The sequence below is a fragment of the Hippoglossus hippoglossus genome, chromosome 24, assembly GCF_009819705.1.
Source record: "Hippoglossus hippoglossus isolate fHipHip1 chromosome 24, fHipHip1.pri, whole genome shotgun sequence".
Taxonomy (NCBI): Eukaryota; Metazoa; Chordata; class Actinopteri; order Pleuronectiformes; family Pleuronectidae; genus Hippoglossus; species Hippoglossus hippoglossus.
The window spans coordinates 16,939,218-16,953,094 of NC_047174.1; the positions used below are offsets into that span (position 1 = coordinate 16,939,218).

Here is a 13,877-nt window from a genome sequence, read left to right on the forward strand (position 1 = left end):
TGTGTTGGTGTGTGCTGACAACATGAGCAGAGCATTTCCGCTATGACTGTCACTGACTTTAAAGACAACCATGTTGACCTTTGAACACGATTCAGTTTAGTCTCTTTCTATCTTTGTCCATCTAACATCTTCCTCACTTTTCATTCTCTTTGTGTAAAATAAGATAAGATAAGATAAGATAAGATAAGATAAGATAAGATAAGATAAGATAAGATAATTCTTTATTAATAGGAATATATTCATATTTCCTACTGTTCTGGATTCTGATATTAAATACATCCCAGCGTGCATTTCCACAGCTACAGCTTTAACATGTTACACTCAAGTTACTGCACGGATAAACAAAATTTGTGAACTATAAAGATTATTTTAGGCATTTTGTTTCTTCTGGGCCGAGCCAGGGTATGTTTTTCCCCTTGGTCTCATTCTTTGTGCTATGCTAAGCTAACAAGCTAGCCTCATATTTACAAGAGCAAAGACAAACTTCCAAAGAAAAATGTAACGAGAAGGCCCCTCGATAACAATAGCTTGTGCCTCCTTTAATGATCAAAGTCTCTGAAGTGTTCTCTTGAACTCGTTTTGATCTTCCATTCTCAAGACCCAGTACGGGAAGAAAGTGATAATTCCCCTGTGAGTGACGAGCCACCTGCATCCTGTCAAATGGTGTGAAAACATTCCTTCAACCTAACACCTTTAATGTGGCTGTGAAAGCAGCGCACTCTCTTTTTAGTTTTGGAGCTAAAAGGAACAAAAACAGCACTGATGTGAGGACTTGAAACACAAACTATTTAAACTTTTCTATATAATTATATAAAATGTAATTTTATGTTTTTTCTCCCAATGTCCAAACCAAAGCAGAGTGGATTTTGTCAATCCAAATTAACTAATTATTTATTTGCGATATCCTTTCAAACTCTGGTTCGGATCTCGTTAAAAAATGTTTTATCCTGAAAGCAGAAAAGAAAAGAAAATTTCATTCATGCATTTTTATTGCATTAACACATTAAATAACCTTCAAAGACAAATAATCCACATTTTGAACTGTGACTCCTATTTTTTTTTTTAGTTATATAAATCACCCTCACACTGACGGCCCACTCTAAACAATGTAGGTCAAGGAAATGCTGACAGCATAACTATTCTGCAAAGACAAACCGTGTGATAAGATCTTCTCCTCATGCATCATATGAGCAAAGAGCTGACTAACTAGTCTTCAGTGTAGTGAAAGGAAATGGTTTGAGAACCACTGTGACACCAGTAATCCTCCAAAAAGAATTGTTCTACAATTTATACCTCAACCAAAATCAGGCCAACAGATGTATAAAACGAACGGATAACAAAATGACTAAAAGAACTGATAATAATGATGAAATTAGATATTTTGTTTTTACAATGATAAAATCTTGCTCTCATATAAAGGGTGCAGCCTATGAAAAGCATTTATTTAAAGCTATTGTCATTGCAGTTTTTACAGTTTTGCAGTCTGTAGCTCTGCAAGTTGAGTGTACCGTTATAATTACTCACTATAACATTAGAGTTAAATTATAATTATTGAATGTGTAAGTCACAAACTAAAACGGTACTTTTTCGTCATTTTATTATTATTAATTAATTATTAAATAGATTTACATAACTGTAATTTACAGTAACAGTTTGAAATTTGGCAATGCAATTAATGAAATCTATTTTTTTTAAGAGCACTTGATTATTAAAAGACGTGCCAGCTGTGGGTGACATAAAAGGTAAAAGAAGTCCAGTTGACTTAGGAGGACAAACTACCTGTGATGACAATTTCTTTTCTTTTATTCCAGCAGCAGATATCCATCCATCTTGCAGGTTTTACATGCTGGAAGTATTAAAGCGAATCATCATTACAACAATATGAGAGTTCACTTGTATACACTTTGGGATAATTGAGCATATGATTGCATAAGTTCTTTCCTTCTTTCATTTCTCTTTCTCCAAATAGCACTTCTTCTCCTGCACGTATTCCCAGTGAAGTGCTCAAACTACAAGCCAGCCATCCTTACAGTGTGCGACATAACAGTCAGCAGCTTTATTTCCCAAAGGTTCAGTTTGACATGAGTCGTGTCCCAGACCATTTATTTATATGGTCTCTCATTACGAGCACGGCTTAGAGGTTTTACATCTAACTAATCCATAATTAGTCACGGGTTTGAAATAATGCTGCATAATGCAACAAATAAACACGACAGACAAAAACGAAGCAGAGGACGCAGAAAGTCAGAGAGAGATTACAAATGCAGAACAGATGAACTGTCCTGTCAGGAACTTGCACAAACATTTTAAATTTAAGGTTTTATTGTTTGACATTTTGGGAAACACTAGCCTGGCCCTGTCTGATAGCAAAATCAAGATGTTGAATATCCCATAAACGTTTCAAGGTCTTCTGCATAATTTAAGTTAGCAACTATCATTAGATGTTAGCAGTTGTTAGCAGCCAACAGCGGATGTCAGGGACATAAAAGTTATATACTGTGTTTAATTGGTGAACTTTATACATGATGGGTTAGCATTTTGTTAGCTCTGGGCTGAGCCAGGGTAGCTTTTAACCCCCATGGTCTAGTTGCTAAGCTAGGTTTACTGGCTGCTGGCTGTAGCCTTATATTCACAACACATATTATATTTATATTAAGTATCTATATTGTCATCTATGCACATTTAATAAATGAGAAAAAAATGCATGTTTTTAAATATATAAAAAAAACAACACAAGAAGGTCACTTGGCGAGCGCAACCGTCTGATTGGTCACTTGATCACCTAATTGCTGATACGTGTATTGAGATCAGATATAAATTCCATGTTCACGTGACACTTTCCATCCTTACAATTTCAGGTGTTCATATTAGCACTCTGCATGCACGCGCTTGATTTTTTTCATAAAGATATCTGCGTTATTTGTTGAGATATACTCCAAAATGAGGTAAAACACATTATCCCACTGTGCTTAAGAATCTGCCTGCTTCTGCCATGACTCCCTCCAAAAGTGAACAAGTTCTTCAGCGGCCAAAAGCCCACCCTTCATCCAAGTTTCAAGAAGATCGCTCTAGTAGTGTTTTAACACAATCCTGCTGAGAGACAGACGAGTACTGAGACAATGATCTAAATCTCCGCTGCTCAAGTTTTTCCTCAGGCTTTGATTATAGAAACATTCAAAATCAAAGCTGAACTTAAAGTTTTGAGAGAGACGTAAGTCTATTTGATATGAGTCAGCCGTGGGTGTTTCAAGCTTGAGGTTGGATGGCAGCAGCGGTTTCTAGGAGCGTTTTTTGCATGATTTGAGTGATTGTTGATCATATCTACCGACTGATCGGAGCCACAGTTACATTACAATTTACATTATGGAGCCAAAGATCAGATACAGAAGGTTTTTAATGTGTGGGTGCAAAGATGCTGTGTTCCCCAATGACCTGAAATATCTGACTCAGGGTAAAGCTGCTCTACTTATTTACACTTTCCGTTCAGAGTAAAAAAGTGTGAGAAGGAAGATGGTGGTTGAACAGTGAAGTACTAACCAGTCAAGAGGTGTATCACTACGGGGCCTGCCTCCCACACACTGAGGTCCGGATATATTGCAGGTTGATATAAATTACTTCTTGTAAACACACCGGTGCACATACCGGAAGAGGTTGGATATTTTGGGTCTGATGGGAAACCAAAAAGTTGCAGGCAGTTCCAGCATCCAAACAAATTTACGGTCACATAAATAATAGGTCAACAAGACTGCAGCCAGGGCCTGAGAAACCTTGGAGATCACAGAACAAACTTAGCACTAGACAAGCGGTGATTTCTCCTGTTTGTTTGTAATGTAAACCCTAACCCTTTTTATAACCAGGCTAGTTGCAGAGTGAGGTTATAAAACGGTGTTTATCCAACCTGGTTTATCTGCAGTGAAGCTTTTATAGTCAATGTTTTTCATAAAGTGAAACTGAATAAGCTTGATCGTTGTTCACGTGTTTACATATAACTTTGAATTATTTACTAACTGTGGTTATTCTTCATACGTTGCATGTCAACTATCTCAGAGTTCTTTGTTAAACAGCAAACAATTTTTAGAGGAAAGTTCAAAACTTTTCAAAATAAAAGCTCTGTAATAGAGTTCGGTATAAAGCATTGCAGCAACTACAGGAATGTTGTGCTTTTACTTTGTAAAACAAAATTGAGACAGATTCTATGTTGTTGCCATGACAGATATTAGCACCAGTGAATGTCTTTCAGTCGAATATGGTTAAATAAAACAGATCTAATTATCAAAATGGTCTGGCGCTGATATTGACCAGTGGTGTGAACGAGCTGCCAACCGCTGCTGTAGTTTATCAGAGGTCATAGCAAAAGACATGTTCTGCTCCGTCCACAGACTGAAAGCTTACTGACCCACTCTCCCACTACAGAGCACTGGTTTTATTAATACTGAACATATCACGAGTCCAAATCTCACCAAAAGTGGCCCTGCACTTCCTCTGGCAAATTAAAATACACATGTCAAGTGTGAAGCCGATGAGATAAAGGGTTCGTGAGATATGCGTTCCACAGACAGACGGACAGAAAGACGTTTGTGGAATTAGTAGGTGGATAAAGTGACATTAAAACATTCATCTAACAATCCAAGCCCATTTCCAAAGCATGACATTTAATTTTTTTGGATTAACAACTACAGTTAATTAACAATTTGAAAACTTTTCATCAACTATATACAAACCCAGCCAACTGGAGTGTTGGTAAAACTACTTAATAACGTGATTATTATGGCACAGTGAAAAAAACCCTGCCTTCTTCTCATGAACTGAAATGTTTGTTCATAACACTTACAGTAATCTGTGATAATAACGACATTATAAAGTAACATTACCTGGAAGGAAACAAGTGCATACAAGAATAAAACTTGACTTGATAGATTAAGCTGCATCTTATGCGATCCAAATTCCTTATAATAATGTTTTTGCCCGATGTGGAATTACAGATAACAGGTCAGGTGTCTGACTGGTTGTAAATTCAACATTAGACTGCATTTTAGGAAAATTTGTAGAAAACAGCATAAAAGCAACGAGATGTCCAAAACCAGGTGAAACAAACAAAATGTACATGTTAATATGAATCACTGTTTCTTTCAAAGTTCATGTCATCCATTTCAGAAACAGTCATCGTCCTCCTACTCCTCGCTCAGATGAGGAAGATGATGTCATCAGCCATCATGACCTGGTTGTCGTCCTGCATGCGAGCCAAAGCGGCGCGAACCTCGGGCTCCGTGAAAAGTTCCTGGCGCTCCTTGTTGATGTCGTCCATCAGGCTCTTCATCTTCACAGACTGAGCGTGAGCCGACTGGAACACGGCGAACAGGGACGACTTGAATTCTTTCAGTCTAGAGAGAAAAAGGAAAAAAAGTTCATGTTTGTCAACTAATATTTAAGTATGAATCAACAAACATCGTCGAAACAAGCTGTAATTTGTTCTAAAAGATAAATGTGAGTCTACAGACTCCCCTTCACCCAAAAATATATTTCAACCAGCTCTATTCATTGGAACTGATTTGTTCAAATAGAAATCAAGCAGACTCGGGATCGAATATTTAATATCATCTACATTGTTGAAACTCTGGCAGGAATCAGTCACCCACCTTTCTGCAGACAGCTCAGCGTCTTCAGCCTGTGATGTGGCGTCCATGGGCTCCGCCTCCTCTCGCTGTGGCTTGGCTGGTTTCGGGGTTCCAGCCTGAACTAAAGAGCATAAGGAACAATGTGAGAACTCTTTCATACAGGAAGTGACACATAACCTGTATATGACAATGATGTGAAGATTTAAAGTATCCTCAAGTATTTCTCAATAATATAATATAAAATAATATATGCCTAACTGTGCAATATCATCATTTGCAATGTTACTTTGAGCAACATAACGGAATACGTGTATTTATCTCTTTGAATGATATACGTTTACTTGTTGAATATTGATTAATAACAAAAACATTGAAAATACAACATACTAAATACAAGTTTAAAAAACATCTTTGGATATAATTTATAACCCTCAACTTTCTTGCAGTGCTTCAAGTTCTCAGATCATTTACTATAGCAAAAGTAGAAAAACAACCACTATACTTTAATATAAATATACGGTAAAAAAAAATCCCTGTCTTACACACTTAATTTCAAATCATGGTCATTTTAACAACTTTAAATAATGTTAGGTGGGTTCCTCTATCATAAAACACATTGTATTTAACTTGCTGACCATGTAAAAAAGTTTATCTTCAAAAGTAACTAAAGATAAATGAAGTGGAGTAAAAAAAAAAAGAACATTTCCCTCTGTAATATGATGACCCAAGAGTATATAGTAGCAAAAATGGCAATACTCCAGTAGAAGTACCTCAAAATTATACTTATTCAGCAATTCCCAAGCTGACTTTCTGAATGAGTTTGTAGCTTACACACTATAAAATAGCTTTAAATGAAAAACAAGTTGTTTTTGCCTGTATGTCACACCTGTTTCTATTATTTCTATTTGAAAGTGTTTTCAAGTCAGCTTGGTTTATTTATAGTCCATGAACACATAGTGCAACCAAGGGCATTGTGGGTATGATAAACAAATGAGTAAACCATTTGATCAATTGTACAATTTCACAAATCTAAGCAGTGAAATAAAATGTCACAAGATCATATACAAAAGTATTATTTTGCTTTAAAAAAATATATATATTTAGATTCATCTTTATAAAAATACAAGAATGGACAAAAAACTGTGAAACGCTTACTCTCAGGGACGTTCTGCTCTTCGCTGAAGTCGTATGGGCTGTAGCCCTCACTGCCCTGAGAACCCTGGTGCCCCCTGCAGGACACAGGATATTATCACAGATTACCAACAGCGACAGAAGAGGAAGTAAAGCCAGGAGAAGGGTTTCTACGCTTGGCGAGTGCAAGAGTGTTGTTCAGCTGTGCTTCACCGACTGTTTACCTCTTCTTCTGAGTTCTCTGGGAACGCTGAGTGGACGTCTCCTCCTCCTCCTCCGAGCCGGAGTCTCGCTCCTTTCTCGAACGCTTCTTCTCCTTCTCCAGAACCTGAACAGAAGGCAAAACAGAGAGGAGTTCACTGACATGTTACTGCAGGAATATTCAGTCCCCTTGTGCTGTGTAAAAACTAATATTGCTGCATTGTTGAGATCTACGGAGCAGTACACACCTTTTTAAAGTAGGCAAACTGGACGAGCTGAACAGCCACTTCCGAGTCCTCCATCTCCACCGCCTTGCTCATGCGGGACTTGGCGTGAGCTGTGGACAGACGGATCAGCGTCTCCAGTGTTCGGGCCGTCACCGGAGAAGTCTGAGGAGGAGAGGGACCGAGATCAGAGCCAGTTCATACATGCAAACACATCATGGGTTGTACATGTGATGTTACACTGGCTTCTTAGGAGTTAAGCTGCCACAAGTTGTTTGCATGACTTTAAAAAAGGCACAATGAAAATATTTAGGTACAAAAAGTGGCAAACGATGAACTGCTACACCCTAAGTAGTGTATGGTACAGGGCGGGGGTCAAACACTACATGTTTTCACCAGGAGAAACTCCCAACTGGTCCCCAACTAGATTTAAAATCACGCTGACATTTCCACTCAGTGGGAGAAGTAAATGGGTTTCTGGCCACATTAACATTGGCGCTGTTATTTCAGTGTCTCAGTTATCCTGGGCTCAGACTCTAAGATGTTGTGGTCTGTTAAATTGGTCACCGTGTTAGATTATGATTAAGTCATGAATTCTTGCCGTGCCGTTGGTGAGAGACACGATGGACTACACGTTTGCTATTAGCCAACCAAACAAAAGTGGCCATCTTTTATGAAGTGTGAGACGTCACCAGTAAGGAAGCGCTCGCCACTGACTTCCAGAGACAAGAACAGAAACAAACGCGAAACAAAAAGCAACGCGTATGATACCAGCTCTCTTGTGCTAAGCAAAGCCTAGAAAACACTTTTTCATCTGAGACTCCACAGTGGTGTCTCCTCAACAACAAGTACACATCACGCAGCTCTGAGGAAGACTCTTACTGAATATAACCCAGTGCATCCACTAAAATGTGGTGAACATCTAAGAGTGGCAATGCTGCTCCACTCACCCTGGCGATATCGGCAGCCATCTGCTCCTGGCTCCTCAGTCTGGAGTACTCCTCTGCGATGTGTTTGGCAGCCTCCTCTGTCAGCACAGGCGTCACACCTTTAGCGATGTGGATGTACTTCCTCATGAACTCCTTACTCACAATCTTGTCCCTGAAACAAAAGAAAGATTCACTTAACCCAATTGTTTTTTTTTTACCATAGCCCACGACGTCGACAGAGGAAAAAGGTTTGTGATGTTTCCATCATTCCAGGACAGAGTTGTGTGTGTGTGTGTGTGTGTGTGTGTGTACGTACTTCTTCTTCTTGCTCCCATGCAGCAGGTTGTTGTGCTTCTCATAGATCTGCAGCTCCTCGTGCTCCTCTACTATAGCGTCTGGGTCCTCTGTAGCCAGGACGTCTACGCTCCCGCCCATTGCCATGGCTAAAACGGCAAAAACAACAAAATGCATCATTCCACATTTCTAAATAAGTATTAACTTGTTATACAGAAAAGCCCTGATTCACAGTACCTGTTCCCTCCTGCTCGCGGGGGTCCCGGTAGCGGTGCATCCTCAGCACGTGGTCGGAGATCTCGCGGTCCTGCTCGGCGTCCATCTGATCCAGCATGATGAAGAGGAGGTCGAAACGTGACAGCAGGGAGTCCTGCAGGCCGATGTTGTCCATGGGGGTTTTGTACTGGTCGTACTGGGAACGAGGAGGCCGGGAGAGTTTTACATGAGGAAAAAAACACAGAGCAGCTGCTGCATCACACATTAGCCATTATGTGGTTACTTACCCTGCCATAGACGGGGTTGGCAGCTGCCAGCACGGAGCAGCGAGCGTTGAGGCGGGCGTGGATCCCAGCCTTGGCGATGGTGACGCGGCCCTGCTCCATCACCTCGTGGATGGCCGTACGGTCCATGTCGGACATCTTGTCGAACTCGTCGATGCACACCACGCCCCGGTCGGCCAGCACCATGGCGCCTGCCTCCAGACGGCGTTCACCTAATGGAGAGAGGATGAGGTCACACGCTGTGATCAGTACAGAAACTTAAAAGAGCTACAGTACATTTGTGCGCCAGTGGATGCATTTGTGTGCGCGTCGTACCGGTCTCCTGGTCGGTGGTGACGGCGGCGGTCAGACCCACACCAGAGGAGCCTCGTCCAGTGGTGGGGATGGCTCTGGGAGCTGTGTGGAGAACGTAACGCAGCAGCTGGGACTTGGCCACTGATGGATCACCTGATCAAAACAAAAAGGACAATGCATGACGACATTAGTTTGACCTTCAACTCGAGCTTCCTGACTGAATGAGAACATCAGCAGGGAAGGCGCTGGTACCAATGAGGAGGACGTTGATGTCTCCTCTGATGCGCGAGCCGTTTTCCAGCACCTTCTCCACGCCGCCGAGCAGCAGGCAGAGGATGGCCTTCTTGATGTACTCGTGCCCATGAATACTGGGAGCCAGGGAGCGAGACAGCTGATCGAACACATCCTGTTTGAAAGCAGAAAAGGGGTTTTAATCTTCTCACGTGAGACTTAGTTGCTTTTCCAAACGTGTCCAAATGGGAGCATGAGGTCTTACTATGGAGCGACTCTGGCTGAAGTTTCTGATTTTGGCCACATCATCAGCAGAGAAGGACGGGGTCATCTCCTTGCTCATCTGTTTGACGTGGCAGGCGATCATGATGGTCCTGAGGAGGGGAGGGGATGCAAAATTCGTGAGAACGCAGGGGGATGAAATCTGCAGCTGCGACAGTTAACATACAAGGTGGTGTCTCACCGGAACGTGCCGGAGGTGAATCCTCCCTTCTTTCCCGGCAGACAGCGGTACGTCCCGATCACCTGCACTCGGTCTCCTGGTTTGACCACGTCCACCAGGTCGTTGTCCAGGATGATGTCCACGGAGCGGGGGAGCTGGCCGGCGGGCGCCTTCTCTGGCATCTCCTGCACCGTGATGGTCTGGTGGTCCTTGTAGACGGACAGACCGAACTCCGTCTCCAGCGGGTTGTTCTCCTCATCCTATTAGGAGAGGGAATCAAGTGAGCATGGACCCTGTGACTTTTGGACACGTTTGTTAGAACCTTGTCTTCTGATTGATGCCACGGGGATCAGCCTGCATTTATGCTACGTTACCTTGGTGGGGTAGATGGCGCTGGAAGGGAAAGCGTCCAGGGAGGTCATGTCTGTGTACTTCCTCTCCATCGTCTTCTTAGTGGCCGGGCAGTAGTGGACACTGCGCACCACTTTGGGACGCACCAGAGAACCTGAAGAAAAAGAAGGAAATTAATCGAAGAATCTCGTTATACAACTATTATTATGAGGCCCTCCTGAAACCAGCAGGGGATAATAGTATTTAACTGAATCACTACATTACTTCAGATGGTGTTAAAGAGGGTAGACTGTAGATCCCAAAAGAGAAAGGGGGGGGGGGGGGGGGGGTGATCAATAGAGAACTTACACTTGGTGATGATGCCCTCCACGCAGACCATGCTGCCCAGCAGACGTGCGGTGAGGGTGCGGGGGGTGACGTGCATGGAGCCGAAGCTGCCCTCCAGGGCGATGAAGAACTCCTCATACTGCTTGGAGTAGGTGGCGTCCACCGAGGCCACCACGTCCTTCAGTGCCCGCTGGAAAGCGAGCAGCTCCTCAAAGGCGTTTTTCATCAGTCTGGTGGAGGACAAGGAATATTTGGGTCATGGACTCAAGAGAGAAATGTTTGATGACAGCAAAACACAGGAATCTGACTATATGGCTTTCATAGTGAAAACTTTATGTATTAACTAGTTAGGTTCTATGTAAGGCCCACCTGGGGCCCCAAAGTCCCTAGAAAACGCTCCTGTATGCAACAAATTATAAAGTGTGAGAGACTCACAAAAACTACTGAGAATATGGATCCATGCATGCTCAGAACAGCTCTTTGTGCCAAGTTGCTTAACTTAATCAAACTAATCAGTCCGCATACACACACACACACACACACACAGTGACTTACTTTGCAGCTCGGGCCTCGTTGCGTCTCCTCAGGTCGTTGATGTTGACGATGAGTCGAGCTTTGTTCTCACTGATCATGTCCCGGACTTTACTCTGGTAAACGCCCTGGTCTTGCTGCAGGATGGAGGAAAAAACAGACAGATGCTTGATGTTCGTTCACTTTGAATCAAACTCTTCTCGGTGACAACGATTCTCTGATCTCAGGGAGACAAGACGCCTCGAACCTGACACAACATCAGGACTCAAACTGAATCATAACAACGCGCAGCATCTGCAAACTGTTTCCAAAACCATCAGTGAAACATCTGATTAAATGAGATCTGCTTCTTTTGTGGTGCCCGCATGGTTTCACGACACTTCAACTGTTTGACCGGACTAAAGTTAGACTTACATCATCATCCAGGAAGTCCAGGTAATCCCTCTGAGCCTCCCTCATCTCCAGGTCATCTACCACGTCGGTCGCCATTATGTTCGATTATTGATTCCGCTTGTAAACTCACTAATATATTGTTCAGAGTTAGGTGCCGTTTCCTCCGCCGCCTTCAACCACGCAACTGATCAGGGTTTCGCGCCACAGCGTGCCGGGCACGAGCAAAACGTAAAGCGCGATTGGTCAACTCCACCGGCGCTGCTTTGCATAGTCGGCGCGGAAACGTGCAGCTGTCCAATAGAATCGTCGGTGTCACCACGTGGCCCCGCCTACTCGGAGAACTCCCGCGAAAACAGAGCAGGAAGAGGAGGGCTGTAAAAAAAAAATGGAGGAAAGGCAACGAAATAAAGCGTTTGTGCATTTGTCCAGGGGATGGCGACATTTCTAAGAACCCCAAACACTGCATGTTTACAATGGTATTTCAGAAACCATTAACTCCCACAGCAACAACACACATGTAAATAAACATTCATTTGGTCCCGAGCAACACAAACTCGCTGTGAGCGAGTAGGAATGTTAAAGGCTCATGCTGTCAGATTTAGTTAAAGCAGGAGGACCCAAGATGTAGAGACACAAACGTTTAAACAAAAAGTGTCCTTTTAATGAGGCAGAGTTCTTTACAAAACAAAGTCCAAAAAGTCCACATTTCTTAAAAAACACAAAAGAGAAAAACAGAAAAAGCAAGGGAACACAATAAGACACTAACAAGTGAGGGATGATGGAGGAGAAATGGCAACGGGTGGAGAGACGACCATGTACGACGACCAAGGTAAGCACAGAGACCCGTACACAGGGGAGGCCGGGGTAATTGGACACAGGTGAAACATGTGTGCAGACAAACACAAGGTCGGGAGACAGGAAGTAAAAGGTGGAAACACACAAGGAGCAGAAACCACAAAAATAAACAGGAAACAGAACTCAGGGAGACAACATAAATCCAAACACAAGGAAAACTCAGGTACAGGCAAAAACCAACAAAGAATCTATAATCAAAATGATTTATTAAATATTTATTAAATGTAAATCTGAATATTAGTAGAAGTTACTAAATAGACACTTTGAGATTCAGTCCTTCTCCATTATTATTCACTTTTTTTTTTATTGTGTTGTTTGTGACTTTTTTCCTGACACTTCTTTTTTTATTTTTTAGCACTGTGGAGTGAAGCCAGACACAATTTGTAAAACATGGGCATTCCTGACTTTTTGTTTATCCTTACACACACAGTATATAACCACCAGCCATTGGGGATAACATTGGGGTTACATAGTTAAGTTGTAATATGGAGGTCAACACTACTGGAGTTTTAGAGCAGCTAAAACAGAAAAGCTTGAAAATGCTGCTGGGCCTGTTTTGCCTTTTAAAACTGGACGGGTATCTTTTTTCTGGTCGCCTTCGTTGTTTCCACAAGCTTCTCTCACAGGACCCTCTGCAGAAGAAGAGGAAACAGCATCGGCCTCAGCTACTTGTAGAACAACATGGATCAATAATTACAAGTGTTTTTCAATCTGTTGTTAGTGCCAACAGCTGTTGTGCAGTTAAATTCTGCATTTTAAAACGAAACAACTGTTTACATGTGAAGATGAGGAGCTGTTATTCTGGGGTGGGTATACATGTTGCATTTACTCTGTTACATGTACTTGGCTAGTTATTTAACTAAATTGTACTTCTGTGAGTAGTTTTTTGCCGAATTTGCAGATTTACTTGTTTGTGCTCTTCACCTGTTTATCTTACGACCTAGTTTGGAAGATTTATATTTTATGGCATAGAATATTGTTGTTATTATTATTATTATTTATTATGAATATTGTTTTTATTTTCGAATGTCTGCATTGTCCTATCTTGTGTTAATTAGGTTAACCTTTTCAAGTTAAACTTCAGTTTGTGTTGGAAACTGAATATCTGCACACACAATGCTGGCTGCAACCAAGCCTTGAGGATTCAGTGAAGGTTGGAGAGCAAACAGTGCTTTACAGCTTGCATTTAGGCATTTGCCTAGTTTTGAATATGTCAATTTAATAATTACAATCAATGTGACTTAACATTGTTATTACCTCATAATATCCTGTTTGAACACAATACATTCTGATGAAGTTACTCACTACTTGAGCAGTTTTTTACTCTTACGCAAGTGCATATTTTTACGTTACTTCTACTTGAGTCATTATAATTATAAAATAAAAATACTTTTACTTGAGTACTGTCTCTGTTTACTCTACTCACCACTGCAGGATGCGCGTTTTCAGGTGTGTTTGTACTGATGGGGACTAAAACTCATATGGAGCCAAAACACTTGTGTGGACTCAGATTGTTTTAGTTTGGAAACACAGTAGTTTGTAGCCACATCCATACCACT

At 41.7% G+C, this 13,877-nt stretch overlaps 1 protein-coding gene across 1 annotated transcript; it reads right to left on the reverse strand.

Moving 5' to 3' along the window:
• Positions 1-4,631: 4,631 nt before the first annotated feature.
• mcm3 (minichromosome maintenance complex component 3) lies at positions 4,632-11,677 on the reverse strand. The gene is made up of 17 exons (XM_034580238.1): positions 11,485-11,677; positions 11,095-11,207; positions 10,561-10,769; positions 10,236-10,366; positions 9,883-10,121; positions 9,685-9,793; positions 9,441-9,594; positions 9,210-9,341; positions 8,898-9,106; positions 8,632-8,806; positions 8,417-8,543; positions 8,122-8,272; positions 7,196-7,336; positions 6,971-7,074; positions 6,771-6,844; positions 5,637-5,736; positions 4,632-5,381 (listed from the first exon to the last, which is right to left on the reverse strand). The coding sequence occupies exons 1-17, from the start codon at positions 11,557-11,559 to the stop codon at positions 5,183-5,185; spliced, it is 2,442 nt and encodes an 813-aa protein (XP_034436129.1). The 5' UTR covers positions 11,560-11,677; the 3' UTR covers positions 4,632-5,182.
• Between the last annotated feature and the right edge of the window lie 2,200 nt (positions 11,678-13,877).